General features: G+C 39.9%; 1 protein-coding gene across 1 annotated transcript in view; it reads right to left on the bottom strand.

Moving 5' to 3' along the window:
* ctnna2 (catenin (cadherin-associated protein), alpha 2) overlaps positions 1 to 13,935 on the bottom strand; it is a 323,140-nt gene that overhangs the window by 85,655 nt on the left and 223,550 nt on the right. Inside the window, exon 8 of the mRNA XM_073466691.1 lies at positions 5,796 to 5,876. Within this exon, the coding sequence (XP_073322792.1) occupies positions 5,796 to 5,876 (81 nt within the window). The remainder of the gene's footprint in view (positions 1 to 5,795; positions 5,877 to 13,935) is intronic.

Consider the following 13,935-nt stretch of genomic DNA (forward strand, 5'->3'; position numbering starts at 1 on the left):
TCTTATAGCATCAGTCATTTCTAAAAAGCAACTATTAGTGACAGTAAAGCAGTAGTGAGTGATGGCCTACGCAACTATCCCAGTCTCAGACTTTCAAGATAGTCACATGGGTACAAGCTATAGATAAGATGTCAGCTTCTCTCAAGTGAAATAGGACCCCCCCCCCCATCTACTGCATTAAGTAAACATGGGCAATTATTTCAATGCATTTACTTACCTTTTAATGTGTTTATTCAACAGTAATTCATGCTTGAAGTACAGACCAAGTTAAGGGATACATGTGTTTTGATTCAAGGAAGGGTGTAGGGTTTGTTACAAAGGAGGCATTTTAAAAATACATCAGAAAATGAAACATGTTGTGTATTTCAGGCTCAAGAATGAAATCAGTTGTTGAAGATACATTTTACAGTCTGAAACAGAATATTATACACAATATTAAGAATTACAGAAGAAAATTGTGATTTGTCTATGAATAAGTTTAACTTTAAAGATGACCACTTAAAGATAACAACTTCCATATTGGATTGCTAATTTTCAAGCTTGAGTTGTTGGGCTAATTACAGAGCTACAGAATGCTGGATCACTCATTATCTCGTCTCGACATTTTATTTCTGTGATCTGGTAAGGTGCCTCATTTGGCATAGAAAGTTTCTTATCAGACAATGAGGTTAAAGCTCAGTTGATTTCATGTTGAATTTCAATTACATTTGCATTCACTGATGCTATTGTCATTTCTTTCAACCAAGTGGACTTGGTGAACTGAATCAGTGACTAAGCATTATCCTAGTTCTATGGGTATGTGGGCTTCACTCTGCAATTGGGCTATATATAGGCTAAACCACTCATCTCAAGGCAAACCGGACATTCACAGTGGTTGAACTGGTATGCCTAACTTTTTCAGTTAAGTGCACCTGCACATAATTTAGTTGCACCCAATAATCCATTTTGGTTGAATTTAATTGTATTGCATATTATGTAGATGTAAATGATTGTAAACATGAAAAAGGTGCAAATACATTCAACAAGAAAGAACAATAAATTATGATAATCTCAATTATCAATCTCAATTTCAGGTGAAAATGTTTAGTCGCACTTCACATATTTTTGGATGCACGTGTGTCCAAAATAGCTGCACCATGGAGCCCTGTATGGGACTGAGGGGATCTTCATTTCAGGACAATCAGGATTATGTCAGGAGAAGTTGGTTGTGCGGGTTCATTTGAGTAAATTATGTGGATTTATGGTAGAAGAATGTGGGACTTCCAAAGTTAAAATCTTGACCTTTCCAGGACACAGTATCAAAATACATTGTCCCTCAAAGTATTACCAAAATAACAACAGTGATATCACAGCAGCAATTTCAAAATAGCAACAGTGATTACAACTGAGTTGATCGTCAACTACTAGGTATCACAATTCTATCACCAGACAAGTAGATCAGATTTGAGCACCCAGATGACATGGGTGTTTTTTGTGCGTGTGCAGTTTTTTTATACTTTAATTCCTTTATTCAATATCTGCACATGACAACTGCTGTACAGTTAGAGTTATGGAGAGATCGTGTCTATGGCAAATGAACTAGGGTTAAAGTTAGACAAATAGAATTCTCGGTCCAGGTTGAGTAAAGATCATGGTTGCAGTTAATAAAAAGGTAAATTATGACATTCTGTGACTGGAAGTGAACCCATGCATAAAGATACTGTGTGCCCTTCCACCTCCCCGAGCTATGCGGCTTTACTTTCTATTGTATTACTTAGAATATTTTGTATAGGATGTAAATTCTAAATTTCTGTAATTAAATTACAGTAAACATTATTATCACTGGTTTACAGTTGGTACAGTATAACTGTCTTATATTAGTAAACCCCAATTATTCAACACTTTAATTTCACCTTCATTTCATCAGTCACCTTTAAACCGTCTTCATTTGGGATACAATTCAAGAAGCCACACATATAACATTATGCCTGCTTCAGCAGTGTGAAAGATAATGAAATACATTTCTTTAGAAGATCAGAAATCTCCTGCTATGAAAACCAGCAAAAAAGGTTACAGTCTTCACGGGAGCAGCATGCTGTAACTGAGCTTAGTGCTTCGCTCCGACGCCACTGGATCTAATGACAGCACTTGAAGTCATTGTCAATGGCATACTTCTCAATCATTTTTAGAAGTCGGTTTTAGTTTCTGTAACAGTCCTGCAATGTTTCTAATCCGACCTTGCAAATTGAACTTATCTGCTATAACAGGAACTGCGTCATATTCAACCAATTTCACTTTGTGCCACACGGACCAATTTTGAGTTCTTTATTGTTTTCAAACATTTACTTTGTTATGGAGAAGATTTACCACTGTATCCATCCATAACACCTGCTGACACTGGTAGCAAAATATTTCTCAAAAGATTTTCACAAAATCTTCTCTCTTTCTTGGCCTGTAGTTGTTAAGATCTGTCGTGCTATTTGCTTGGCCCTCTGTTTTGATGCTAAACTTCAAATGGTTGCAAAGTTTTGTTTTTCTCATTGAACATTTCCAAACTGACATATTTTGAATCCTCAATGCCGGGGGTGGATAACAATAACCTGTTGGCACAACAGTATTTTAATGTATTCACCACTAAAGCAGAAATGCCTGCAGTGAGTAAACTGTGGTACAATTTTTAATCAATTGAAAGAATAGGAATGTTCTCAGGTCACTTTAGCAAAACAGCAGGTCATGGCCTGTCTCTTGCAGAGTAATAATTCAATTCTGTGTCTCCAGAGGTTTAGCAGTTGGGGCAGCTGTCCTGTTAAGGCTGCCTCCATCTCCCAGGGCAACCAAGGCCATTGATATGTTTTGCTTTATCTCAGACTCTTACAGACAGACAGACTGCCTCCTCTTAGAGAGTGCTACACGTGACCTGAGAATCATACAACATGACCTACAGTAACTACGGTAAGCAAAGTTTTTTGTTTAGACTTCAATACCCCATGGTATCCATACGTAGATGAGTGATGAGTAACCTCATTCGGAGACTTAGTATGTCTTGTGGGTCAAGTACTCACTATTAAGATATGTCCTTTAGAATTGGGTAATTTCCTTGTGATGTACAACTCTATTCTCCTCAACTGAACTTTAATACATGCCTATTTTTAAGACAAATGAATCACTTGTTCAGTCACGAGTTAAAAAGCTCTCAAGATTTCCATTACAGCCAGTGTGTACACCCAGCCTTTAGACCAGAGGTGACCATATTTTCAATCCTAATTCTGGTCATATTTAGTTATGGTAATTGCTTCTATGTTATACTTCAAAATATTGTCTTATGTATGTCCTGTCTTGAAATTGTTTGTTAATAATTAGATGTTGTTTTGAAAGGCACAATATATAACACATTATTGGTATTTATCATGATTAAAATAACGGATAGCTGGATAGCAGGGAAATGATCACTGCTGTCATAATTACTGGCTACATCTTGGCCCAGAGGGTCAGCATGGAAGAGGCCCTGCTGCTGCCAGCACCAGATGTACAGCAGGAAAGCAGAGAGTCACCTGCTGCGAAAAGGCTGGTAAGGCATAAGGGGCACTGACTTATGGAGATGAAGTTTTGGGCAAAGACAAGACTTGTTATAGCAGCTTGTTGTATATTGTTGATAAAAAAAAATGCATACAGAGTTTTTCATATTTTTTTTAGCTGGTAAGAACATACCGTATGTTAATTTCAGTGTGCTGCCCCACTGAGCAGCATGGTCAAGCCTTCAAAGAGCTGAGGATGTAGAGCAGAGTGTGTGTGTGTGTGTGTGTGTGTGTGTGTGTGCGGGCGCACGCGTGCGTGTGTGTGTCTTTGTGCACATGCATGCAGGGGAAATTGCAAAAAACAGACTTATCCAAATGCTGTACCGGCTAGTGTGTAAATCTCATCAAGAAAATAAAATTATGACTGAAGGAGCATGGGTCTGAATATCAGCGGTGATTGAAAGTCTTTCTTCAGGAGATACAGATGATTAGTATGTATTGTAAATAAAGAGCAAACATGTAATCATTGTGAATGAAGACAGGAATAACATGTTGCTGGGCTGTAATTTTAGACTCATGAAGGTCGGTTCGATATTTGCTTGCACGTCCTCAAGTTATCTTGTTTGTTTAGAAAATATACTTTTATTGTCATGTTCGTATTAAAACATTCTTTTAATGCTTGTATAATGCAAAATGTTGCATAGTTATGCTACCCTGCATTGTCTCCATTAGGCTGGGTAGTGTTGTCAAAATTTACATTTACTAAGAAAACAAAACGGGGGTGGGAAAGACATGCTTGACATCTACCGAATTTGCCCTGGATAACAGACAGCTTAGCATTGTCTCGTATGTATAAACAACAGGATGAAAGAAAAAAAACAATGCCACATTTCTCTGGCGGTGTTGTCACAAGGCTTGTTCAGTCTTACCTGCTCTCATTTCACAAACGCTGTCTGTCATTTGTGCTTGTCTGCTCTAATATTTGATCCCTCCTTTTCACAATGGAGACGGCGCAGACTGAAAAGCTCAAACGCACAATTGTGCTCCTCCCTTCAGGAAGGTCTTGTGTCTCTACACGGCGCCACTGACTTGCTAAATTCAAAATGTTTTGACATAATTACAGTATTGCATCTCTATGCAATGCCTGCATGTGAGCTGTGAATTTGCCCTCCCATCCAAACTCAAAGCTCAAACAGACCGCCTATTCTGTCAAGCCAACCCCTGAGTCAATAGAACATCCTGTCAGAGTGAGTACCGCCTGGCAGTCTGTCAGGCAGCCCCACCAAATTCCCAGCGGGAGGGGGAGATATAGCCTCCCATCTGTAATGATCCCCTGGTCTTAAGAGGTCAGAGAGGACGCAACTGCAGCTACTCTGTGCAGGTAGTTTCTATTGTCAATTTTGCTTGAGTGCCTCTCTTGCACTGAATGGAAGGACAGGGTTGTTTAGGAGTGTAACTCTATTCAGGGACTGTAAGTGATGTCCTGATGGTTTATGAATGGGTGTGAGTCGTAGATGATGTCCTCATGTCTTTCCTGTGTGTGCTCCAAATACTTTAAATTTATTGCAGTGGTTGTTCATAGAGTATGTGTATTTCTGTATTTTCAGGTTACTGGTTACAGGTTACAGGTTACTGGTGACCTGTCCATGTCCTCGTCCATGGTCTCGCCAATGAGAAGACTGTGATTGCTATTAAGTATTGAATATTTAAACTCTGATGGCAGAGAAAAGGACATGTTCTGGTCTTGTATCTCACAAAAGCTGTGACTATAATTAGTGTTAAATAACATAGGGATGTCTATCTATATACAGTGCTTCTGGCACTCAGTGAGGTTATTAAAGAATACATTTAGTTATACGCTATTGTCAACACATGTCATGAGGGAACCCAAACCAACAATGAATGGATTCTAAGTATTGCTTTTGCATCCAAAGCCTGATATACTGTAGCACATTCATCTGTACAATATTCCTTTATTGTTGTCCAAAAAACATTAACAACACATCAATGTGCTAAAATGTTCCACTCTGACACGTTCCCTAATTAAAATAAACATTGGTACCATAGTTTCCACAACCAATGGAACTAATGAAACCGATCTGCCACTGAAAATAGTCCCCAACAAATACACTACTTTCTCTCATTTGAGAAACTTTTGCCAAAAAAAAAAAGGATAATCTGTCAGCCCGTCAGCCCTAACCTTTACAGAGATGTTAAAGGAAAAATAAGTCTTCTTTGAGAAAAGGTTTATACAGTGTTTAAAAGGTTGAGATTGAGATGTAGCGTGAAACATGTACTCACCTGTCTGCGCAGATCCCTGGTCTTTTTGGTCATCTTATCAATGGCTGAGTTCAACGGGTCACCTTTCTCTTTCCTCCCAGTCTGTGAAAGAAAACAAAAATACCATGTTAACCCAGTTCAAGTTCATGCTATAACAATTGTATCGGTTTGACTCCCAATACTGCACTATATATTTCACAGTGTATTTTTCCTGTGAAGTGACCCAGACAATGCTTATGGGGTATATTTGGTGACAACTGGCAATTATGAAAATACACTTCATCACAGTACTTGTGTCGACATTTACTGTGATGGCGTTCCATGATTAGACCGAAGTCAGTGGAAACATGTCTCAAACAGTTTGGTACCTAGCAACTAGCGTATCTGGCAAGTATCAACTTAGTTGTCGCCAATTCCCCTGTGTGCTGCACTTCATGTCACTGCCAACTCCTACTGGTGACTTTAGGAGGGTGTCGACTACCATGTGCTTCACCTGATACATGTGGAGTCACCAGCTGCTTCTTCTCACCTGACAGCAGGGAGTTTCACTGGCAGAGCAGCACGGACCTTCCCTCTATTCGGATTCCCCTACTCTCCAGCTAACACGCATCCAGACCAACCAGTAGGAGTCGCTAAGGCAAATACCAGGACAGCGTCTCTTACCATCTTTCATATAGAAATATTGCCAATTGTGTTCATTGAAAAGCCTGGCCAGAGTAGAGGCTCCAGTTTCCGCTATGCCGCCTGGGCACCCCATTTACTACTTTACAAGCTCTACTGTTTTTGCTCAGAGACCATGGAGAAGAGTGGGCTGATTTATACGACTCCAGTTATAAAATTTCCACTTTTACTATCAAACTTTGGATGGAAGCTTGGCCTGAAGGTTAGAAAGATACTGTCAGTGTCTTGGAGTGAATAATTTCTGCTCCAGGACACATATAAATGATCCTGTACTCTGATTCCTCAAGAGAAATGCATACATGTGGGTCTCAGGCAGTGGAGAATGGTTAAATAGCACTGTTTATGAATAAAGGATGACTTTTTAAAGGATATAATGTTAAGTATCGTTGCTAATTTTACAGACACAGTATTTGCATAATGGCGAACAGGTTGCCATAGCTTGATAGAAGATGTTCCCCAATTTCTCTGCAAAGACTAAAGTAAGGGTAAAATGAATGTACAGCAACAATATTAAAACTGTAATGAAGTGTGGGGATTGGGACACAGCTTAAGAGTTTAGCTGAATGGGAAACTAACAATAAAAAAGTGTGCTACGTGTGTGACAGCTGTACATTTGCTACATACTGTACACGGCTTCCCTTGTATGCTCCATCAACACTGAAGTCAATTGTCAACAAATAATGACTCCGTCCTTTTATTTTTACAACTGACAAATTGAAGAAGTTGTTTCTGGATGGTGAATGGTAGATGGACTTGCATTTATATACTGCTTTTCTGGTCTACCCACCACTCAAAACCCTTTAGAACACTTCTCACATTCACCCATTCACACCCACATTCATACACTGATGGCAGAGGCTGCCACACAAGGTGTTGACCTGTTCATCAGCAGCGATACAGCACTCCCTAACCAAAGCGCCTCACAGTATCTCTATGCTCAGCTAATCATACACAATGGAACAGCCATCAGGAGCAATTATGGGCTCAGTATCTAGTCCAGGGATACTTTGACATACCAACGAAGCCGGGGGTTAAAAACCACCAACCCCCCGATTAGTGGACAACCTGCTCTACCTGCTGACAAATGTTGTCAGGTTTTTTGTGGATTTTTTGATGAAAAAAAAATATATTATGCTCATTTTCAGTTTCATAATTTTATTTTGGGTAACTGCTAGAATAGATTCACATGCTTTAAGGCTCAGAACACACATTGGTTTTCTTTGCTGCAGCACTTTATTCCCCATCTATCTGAAACACTCTGTTTTAGCGCCTATCTCTTTAAGGTCCCCCTCCTGAATACCCAGTCTGCTCTGATTGGTCGGTTCATACACACTTGAGCCAGTAGTGCTAATAACAACAGAACATCTGTGCGGAATGAATCCTTATGTGCCAAACTAGCTGCTAGGCATAAATTATGCACATATTTTATTCAGTGTCATAGTGTGATGTCTTTGGGAGGAAGGAGCTTCTGCCGGTGCGGACTTTGGGTTTTTAAACTTCTTTAAAATCTTTAACATGCACAAGAGCCTTTAGAAAACACATACAAAAAAAAAAATGAAAACAGATTACATGTCCTCTATAAATATTTTGCAGGCAAAAAACAGGTTGTAAGACACAGTGGTCTTTTGTCAAATACCAGCATAAACAATTATGGTGCCGTCGCCAGGCAACCATTAGACATTTCTACCCAGCATAGCATGAGGACAAAAAAACAAAAAGACTCATCGGCCTTTGCAGAAGAACACAATACCTGGTGATACGGATCCCCATCCACCTATGCTTGTTCCGAATGAGGATTTCTTCTAGACAACCTGACCACAACTCCATAACAACAGGGCTTTAAATAAAGGGGCTATTTAGTCATTATCCTGTTTAATGAGACACAAAATGTGGCTGCTTATCTCTGTGTTGCCGCACTATTGTCCTGCCCTTTTGATAATTGAGTGGAACAGAACGGCTCATATCTACGTGTCACGAAGAACTAAATGATACAACATCACACGCCCACCTCATTGTAAACTCGCCTGTAGGTTAACATCGATTGTCACTTTCAATGCCTTGGTCACTATCAGGTTGTAAAATTACTGTTTCCACATCGGTTCTAAACATGCCTCCTATCACACAGAGAGAGAGCAGCAGAGGGAGAGGGCTACAAATAAAAAACTCAGGCCCACAACATGGTGACATTGACTACCTGACACTCAGAAGTTCAGAGTTATTTTTTACCACTAAAATTTGATTTTTGTGGTAACCCCTCTCTTTCAGCAATTTCTTCAGTTTGAATTTGTCACTGTCCAAGCTCAACATGTGAGTTTGTTCTGTGGGGAATTTGCATGTGTGTAAGGTCACTGATGTAAAAGTGCTGCTCAATGAAAAGAGCCTGTAGCCATAAAAACAGATACTTCTCTGTATAATGTATTGCTGGCTTGCCCTTGGCCAAGGCTCATATAGCACGCGTTTTCTTTCATATGGATGTTAAACATTAGGAATGAGCCATTTGTCTCTGAGCGCATACTACAGTTAGTCACCCCCTCTTCTAATAGCAATCACATGATGCAGCCATTTTTTTATAGAGCAATGCAGCAAACTGAAAGGAAGAAAACTGGCCCTCATATTGCGAGTAATATGTCTGAGATTCAGTCCAGCAAAGACAATCCGACCTGACCCGAAAATGTCTACTGTGCTGTATGTGTGATGTTGTTATATTTGCAAGCCGTATTCTGAAACATGCAGAAAACAGCTTTTAGCCGTTTGTTGATTGACATAGAGGGAGGAGAGGTAATGAGGATAACATTCAGTTGCATTCCATTATCCGCCACACTCTCATACAAGCACTCACACTTTGATGTGCATGCACAGACAAGCTCTGCTATGCCAAAACAGAGGACATGACATCATTAGTCATTGTAGTGCCTAAAGAGCCTAATGTGTCATTAAGGCACCAGAGGGACGCACGGGATTAAAGATGCTCACTGCCAAAAATAAAAAAGGGGCTTAACTGGAACCTGTCTGAGGACACTTCAGACATATTCATATGATTTTATGTATAACTCTCGACATTTATTGAACTGAGAGAAAGAGAAAATGGACAGGCTCATGATGACACAATAAACTCCTCTCATTATTTATACCATAATTAGACACACCAATAAACAATATTGGCGTGTATGTGTGTGTGTGTGTGTGTGTGTGTGTGTGTTTTTCTTTCATTTTCTGGAATCAGAAATCCCAGCTGTTTTATTTCTCAAAACTCTGTACTCTTTAATCTGAGTTAAGGAGATTAAAACAGCACAGTGATGTCAGTCTAAGGGGACAAAACCCAGCACCTGTTATTCTGAGCTCTGATTGACAACAGAGCAGTACTTATTGGAGAGAATAGCTTCTTATAAATGCTACAGCTCATTGTGTAATCTTGCATCTTAAAAATCAATGCAATATTCTTTTGACAGTTACAGTACGTCTATAAGGCTATCGTTACTAAAAATACATGCTTCTCTATAGTGTAATTCCTCTTCTGCTTGAAATGATACGTAAAAACTCCTTCAACATGCAATGGAAAATGTTTTGCTAATGTTTGGTTTCCTGCAAAACAACACCCAATTAAAATCCCTATGCATGATTTCCCCATCACAAACTTTATACATAAGGCAGTCCACAATGCTGAGTCATAGGTTAGTCAATGCGTCAGGCTCATATTCATTCCTCTATGATCAAAACTGTGGCGTTTAATATGTGGATGTATCTATGTGCATGTTTGTGTGTATGAGGGAGAACCAAACTGAGAGAGACGAACCGAGTCACATCATTGCATTTATGTGTCCACAGTGTTTATCTGGGAAACTATTTGACTTTCCCTGCATTCCCATCCAGGTGTGCCCTGTGTGTGTGTGAGCAATTGTGCTCTCCAATTCGCAGCCATTAAAAGCTTGACATCACAGTTGGCTGTTGAATCAATTGTCCCATACAGCAGCACTGATTGTTTAGTTTTTGACTGCCACATAATGAAATGTGCATGTTCGGTTTTTCTGGTAAACACAAGTCCCCGTGGTGCTTTGCAGACAATGTTCCCAACTGTCCCCATCCATTATTTCCCACCCCCTGGTGTGCACTCATTCATTCTCAGTTGGGGAGAGGAAGATAGAGGAGAGTGTCTGAAAATAAGAATCTAGCGTGCGGGGTAATGGGAGCAGTAGCAGCGGAGTTGTTGTTGCCCACTCAGGAGACGGCTGGCGCATGGCGCACGCTGGCGGAACAGCCGAGGGCCCTGAGTGTGTTCGCTCTCTCAGGCCCTCCTAAAGTAAGTCATGTAATTCTGTGGTGCACCACAGTGCAAACTGCTTCACTGCATCTCTCTCCTCCAAACCTGTAATAGTGGAGTAAGACATACAATACTATCAGAAGATTGTGGCACTTTGTTTCAGGTATGTTGGTTTTCCATTTTCCAGTTGTTATGAGCTGTAAAATAAGAGCTAGGGCCCAAATTTAAGTGCTATTTCAGAGACGGCAAATAAACACGTGTCAAATGCATTTGTAGTCGAATGTTTTTGGTAGGGCTGGGAAAGTTTTTCTTTATGCTTTATTTTTGTGATATTTGTGAGCAATGTGTGAATGAATGTCAAAAGCTTTTGTATCTGGAAAGAAAATCATGAACAAAGTTAATAAAAAAGCAGGTGATCAGTATTTCTCTGACGTATCTAAAAGAAAAGGTGGCAGCATTCACTCGTTCATTGAACTATCGCCATGTCTATGACCCACCCTTGAAACAAAGGCGAGAAAGAATTACAAAGGCGAGACAACACTGAAACCGATGGATGGTGAAAGGAGTGAGGAATGAATCTGGTAATTCATAGGCAATAACATGGCAAATCAAAGGAATGGGCAGATGAATCAGAGAGAAGAAAATAGAAGACAGGTGGGGGAGGAAAGGGGGCATGAGGCATTCAGTCTCATTGTCTCCCAAGATCAATGTGTTAAATGACATCAATTCCGGCTCCTTGTCAATTCAATTAGGCAGGAGCGAGAGGTACAATTACTGTCCAATGTGGTTATACTGTCTGCAGTGGGCTTAAAGGGGAAGGCAAGCTGATAACGAGAGGGTGAGAAAGTGTTTGTGTATGTGTGAGCCCGGGGTGGGGGTTGATAATGGTGGTAACATGTTGGTCGGGTTACCAGGAGATAATGGGTAGCCAGATCCTCATTAAGATAAGTTGTGCTCCCTCAGCTGATGGGCCAATTTGACTTGTTCTCATTAAGTGGAACTTAAAGAGGTGCAGCGGTGGCTATCAGCTAGTTTGATTACAGGATACTGAAAAGGAAAACACGCTGCAAGGCCTGCAGCTTAGAAAAATACTTCCAGATGAGCAGTTCAGATTAGAATATTTTTTCCTTTGTTATTTTTTTTAAATGAGATGATGCAGCAACAAAGTACAGAAATAGATGCCATATCATAATCTCATTATAGCCATTATAACCCCCTGGCATACTGACTGATATACAGTGCAGGCACAATGCAAGGCTGTAGCAAATAAGCAGAAATAGAATTTACAATACAATGTGAGTATGATTTGAAGCGTGTTCATACGCATTGAAACCGGCTTGCTAAATGTTCTTCCGAAGGAATCAAAGGTATAATAAAAATATAAATTAAAAGTATATATTATATTTTGTTTATCCATCCATCTTTTATCTATACATGCTTACCATGTGCAGGGTTGTGTAGGGATGGAGTCCATCCAAGCTCAAATACAGGCGTACAGCCAGTGTGGACAGGCCGCCAGTCTATCACAGGCTAACACATGCAGACTGACAACCATTCACACTCTTATTCACACCTATAGACAATGTAGCATCTCCAACTCAATTGCATGTCTTCAGAATGAGGGAGAAAACAGGAGGAAACCCATGTAGACGTGGACACTACTAACAATTTATTTGCTTTTTAATGACAGGGACTGTTTGTTAAGCTATAAATCTGAGATCTTCTTCGAGAGAAGATCAAGATTAAGTAAATGACTATAATAAATCCCTTTCTTTATGTTATTCAATTCTAAATGTATCTATCTGCATATGGGTTCTACGTCTAGGTAACATAAAGGAACTACAGCTTTAATTTTGTTCTACAACCTGTGTTGTCTAATAAAAAGTAAAATAACCTTGATACTTGAAACAAAAATGTAGAATTCAAAGTCGGACATTTTTCTAATTCTAAAAATTATTCTAACCGGCTTTACAGCTTGTAAAAAACATTTATGGTCAGTGATGGATACAAGTTTATCACGTACACAGAAGATAATAACTCATAACTGGAGGATTATCTTTGCACCTTCACCTCCCACGATACCAATCACACAACTGATCAGGTAACAAAGTGTGTAGCAGGGGTGTGGACAAACAAAAGCTTGACCTTTATTTGTGTGCTGGAGCTACAGGCACTGTGGATCGGTGAGCAGCATTGCACTGTTCACAGGATTTTAGATGACATTGACCGAGGACATTATTTTTACACTTTGCCTCCTAGGGCTTTACATGTTTCAGCTATTTTTGTGACTGTCTTAAAAGAGTTGTTTTGTTCATGCGGCTGTTTACAGTGAAATTAAACTGAAACGAAAAGGGCATAAAATGTTATTCTCTTCTGTCATGTGTCATAGGTATTGATTGTTTATGGGATGTCCTTAAAGGCATGCATGTACTGTAGGTCTGACACCAGACTTTCCTTTTTTAATGAGGTTTCATGAAAGTGATAATGACCTCAGGCAGTGGCTTTCAATCCTTGTCCTTAGGACTCCTGGTGCACCACATGTAGCTCATTATCCTTTATGTTTCACAAATTCTACACATCATTTACAATTTTGAGGATGGTTCTTACCCTGCCTATTTCATTATGAAAACGAAGAAAAAAAAATTTTTTTTTCACTGGGATTATCAAAAATCATTGCTTTGTGTTCTTAACTGAAAGATATGGATTACATGTTGGCATTGCATTGTAATTGCATTACATTTGTTTTTCATAATTTATTCACAATGTTATTGGAAATCGCTGACTCTCTCTCTCTCTCTCTCTCTCTTACACACACACACACACACATAACATTGTCACCCTTTTAAAATTCTGCTATGGGGGAATGAATGACTATCCAGAGCTCCTGTGTGGAGCCTGGGGACAGTCAGCACCATGTGTGGCTTATGCGAGGGCTTCATGTCTTTTCTCCTCTCACATGGTCGCCCATAGTGTCTCTAACGGTGCTGGCAGTCTCCTGTAACTTAGAGTTAATGCAGCTGAGAACGACATCGCCTGAGGAGGAGCCGGAGATCCTCCTGGCACAAGCTCTCTTATGTTTAATGGCTGATGCCGTTTGCTTACTCCTCTCATTACACTGGCTCATGTTTAGACTGTGGGCCTGTCACTGGCTATTAGCATCTGTGGTCAAGCAGGCTGTGGATGAGAGGAAGCATCTGGCTTATCATCAAGCACATCGTAAGT

The sequence above is a fragment of the Pagrus major genome, chromosome 1, assembly GCF_040436345.1.
Source record: "Pagrus major chromosome 1, Pma_NU_1.0".
In the NCBI taxonomy this organism is placed as follows: Eukaryota; Metazoa; Chordata; class Actinopteri; order Spariformes; family Sparidae; genus Pagrus; species Pagrus major.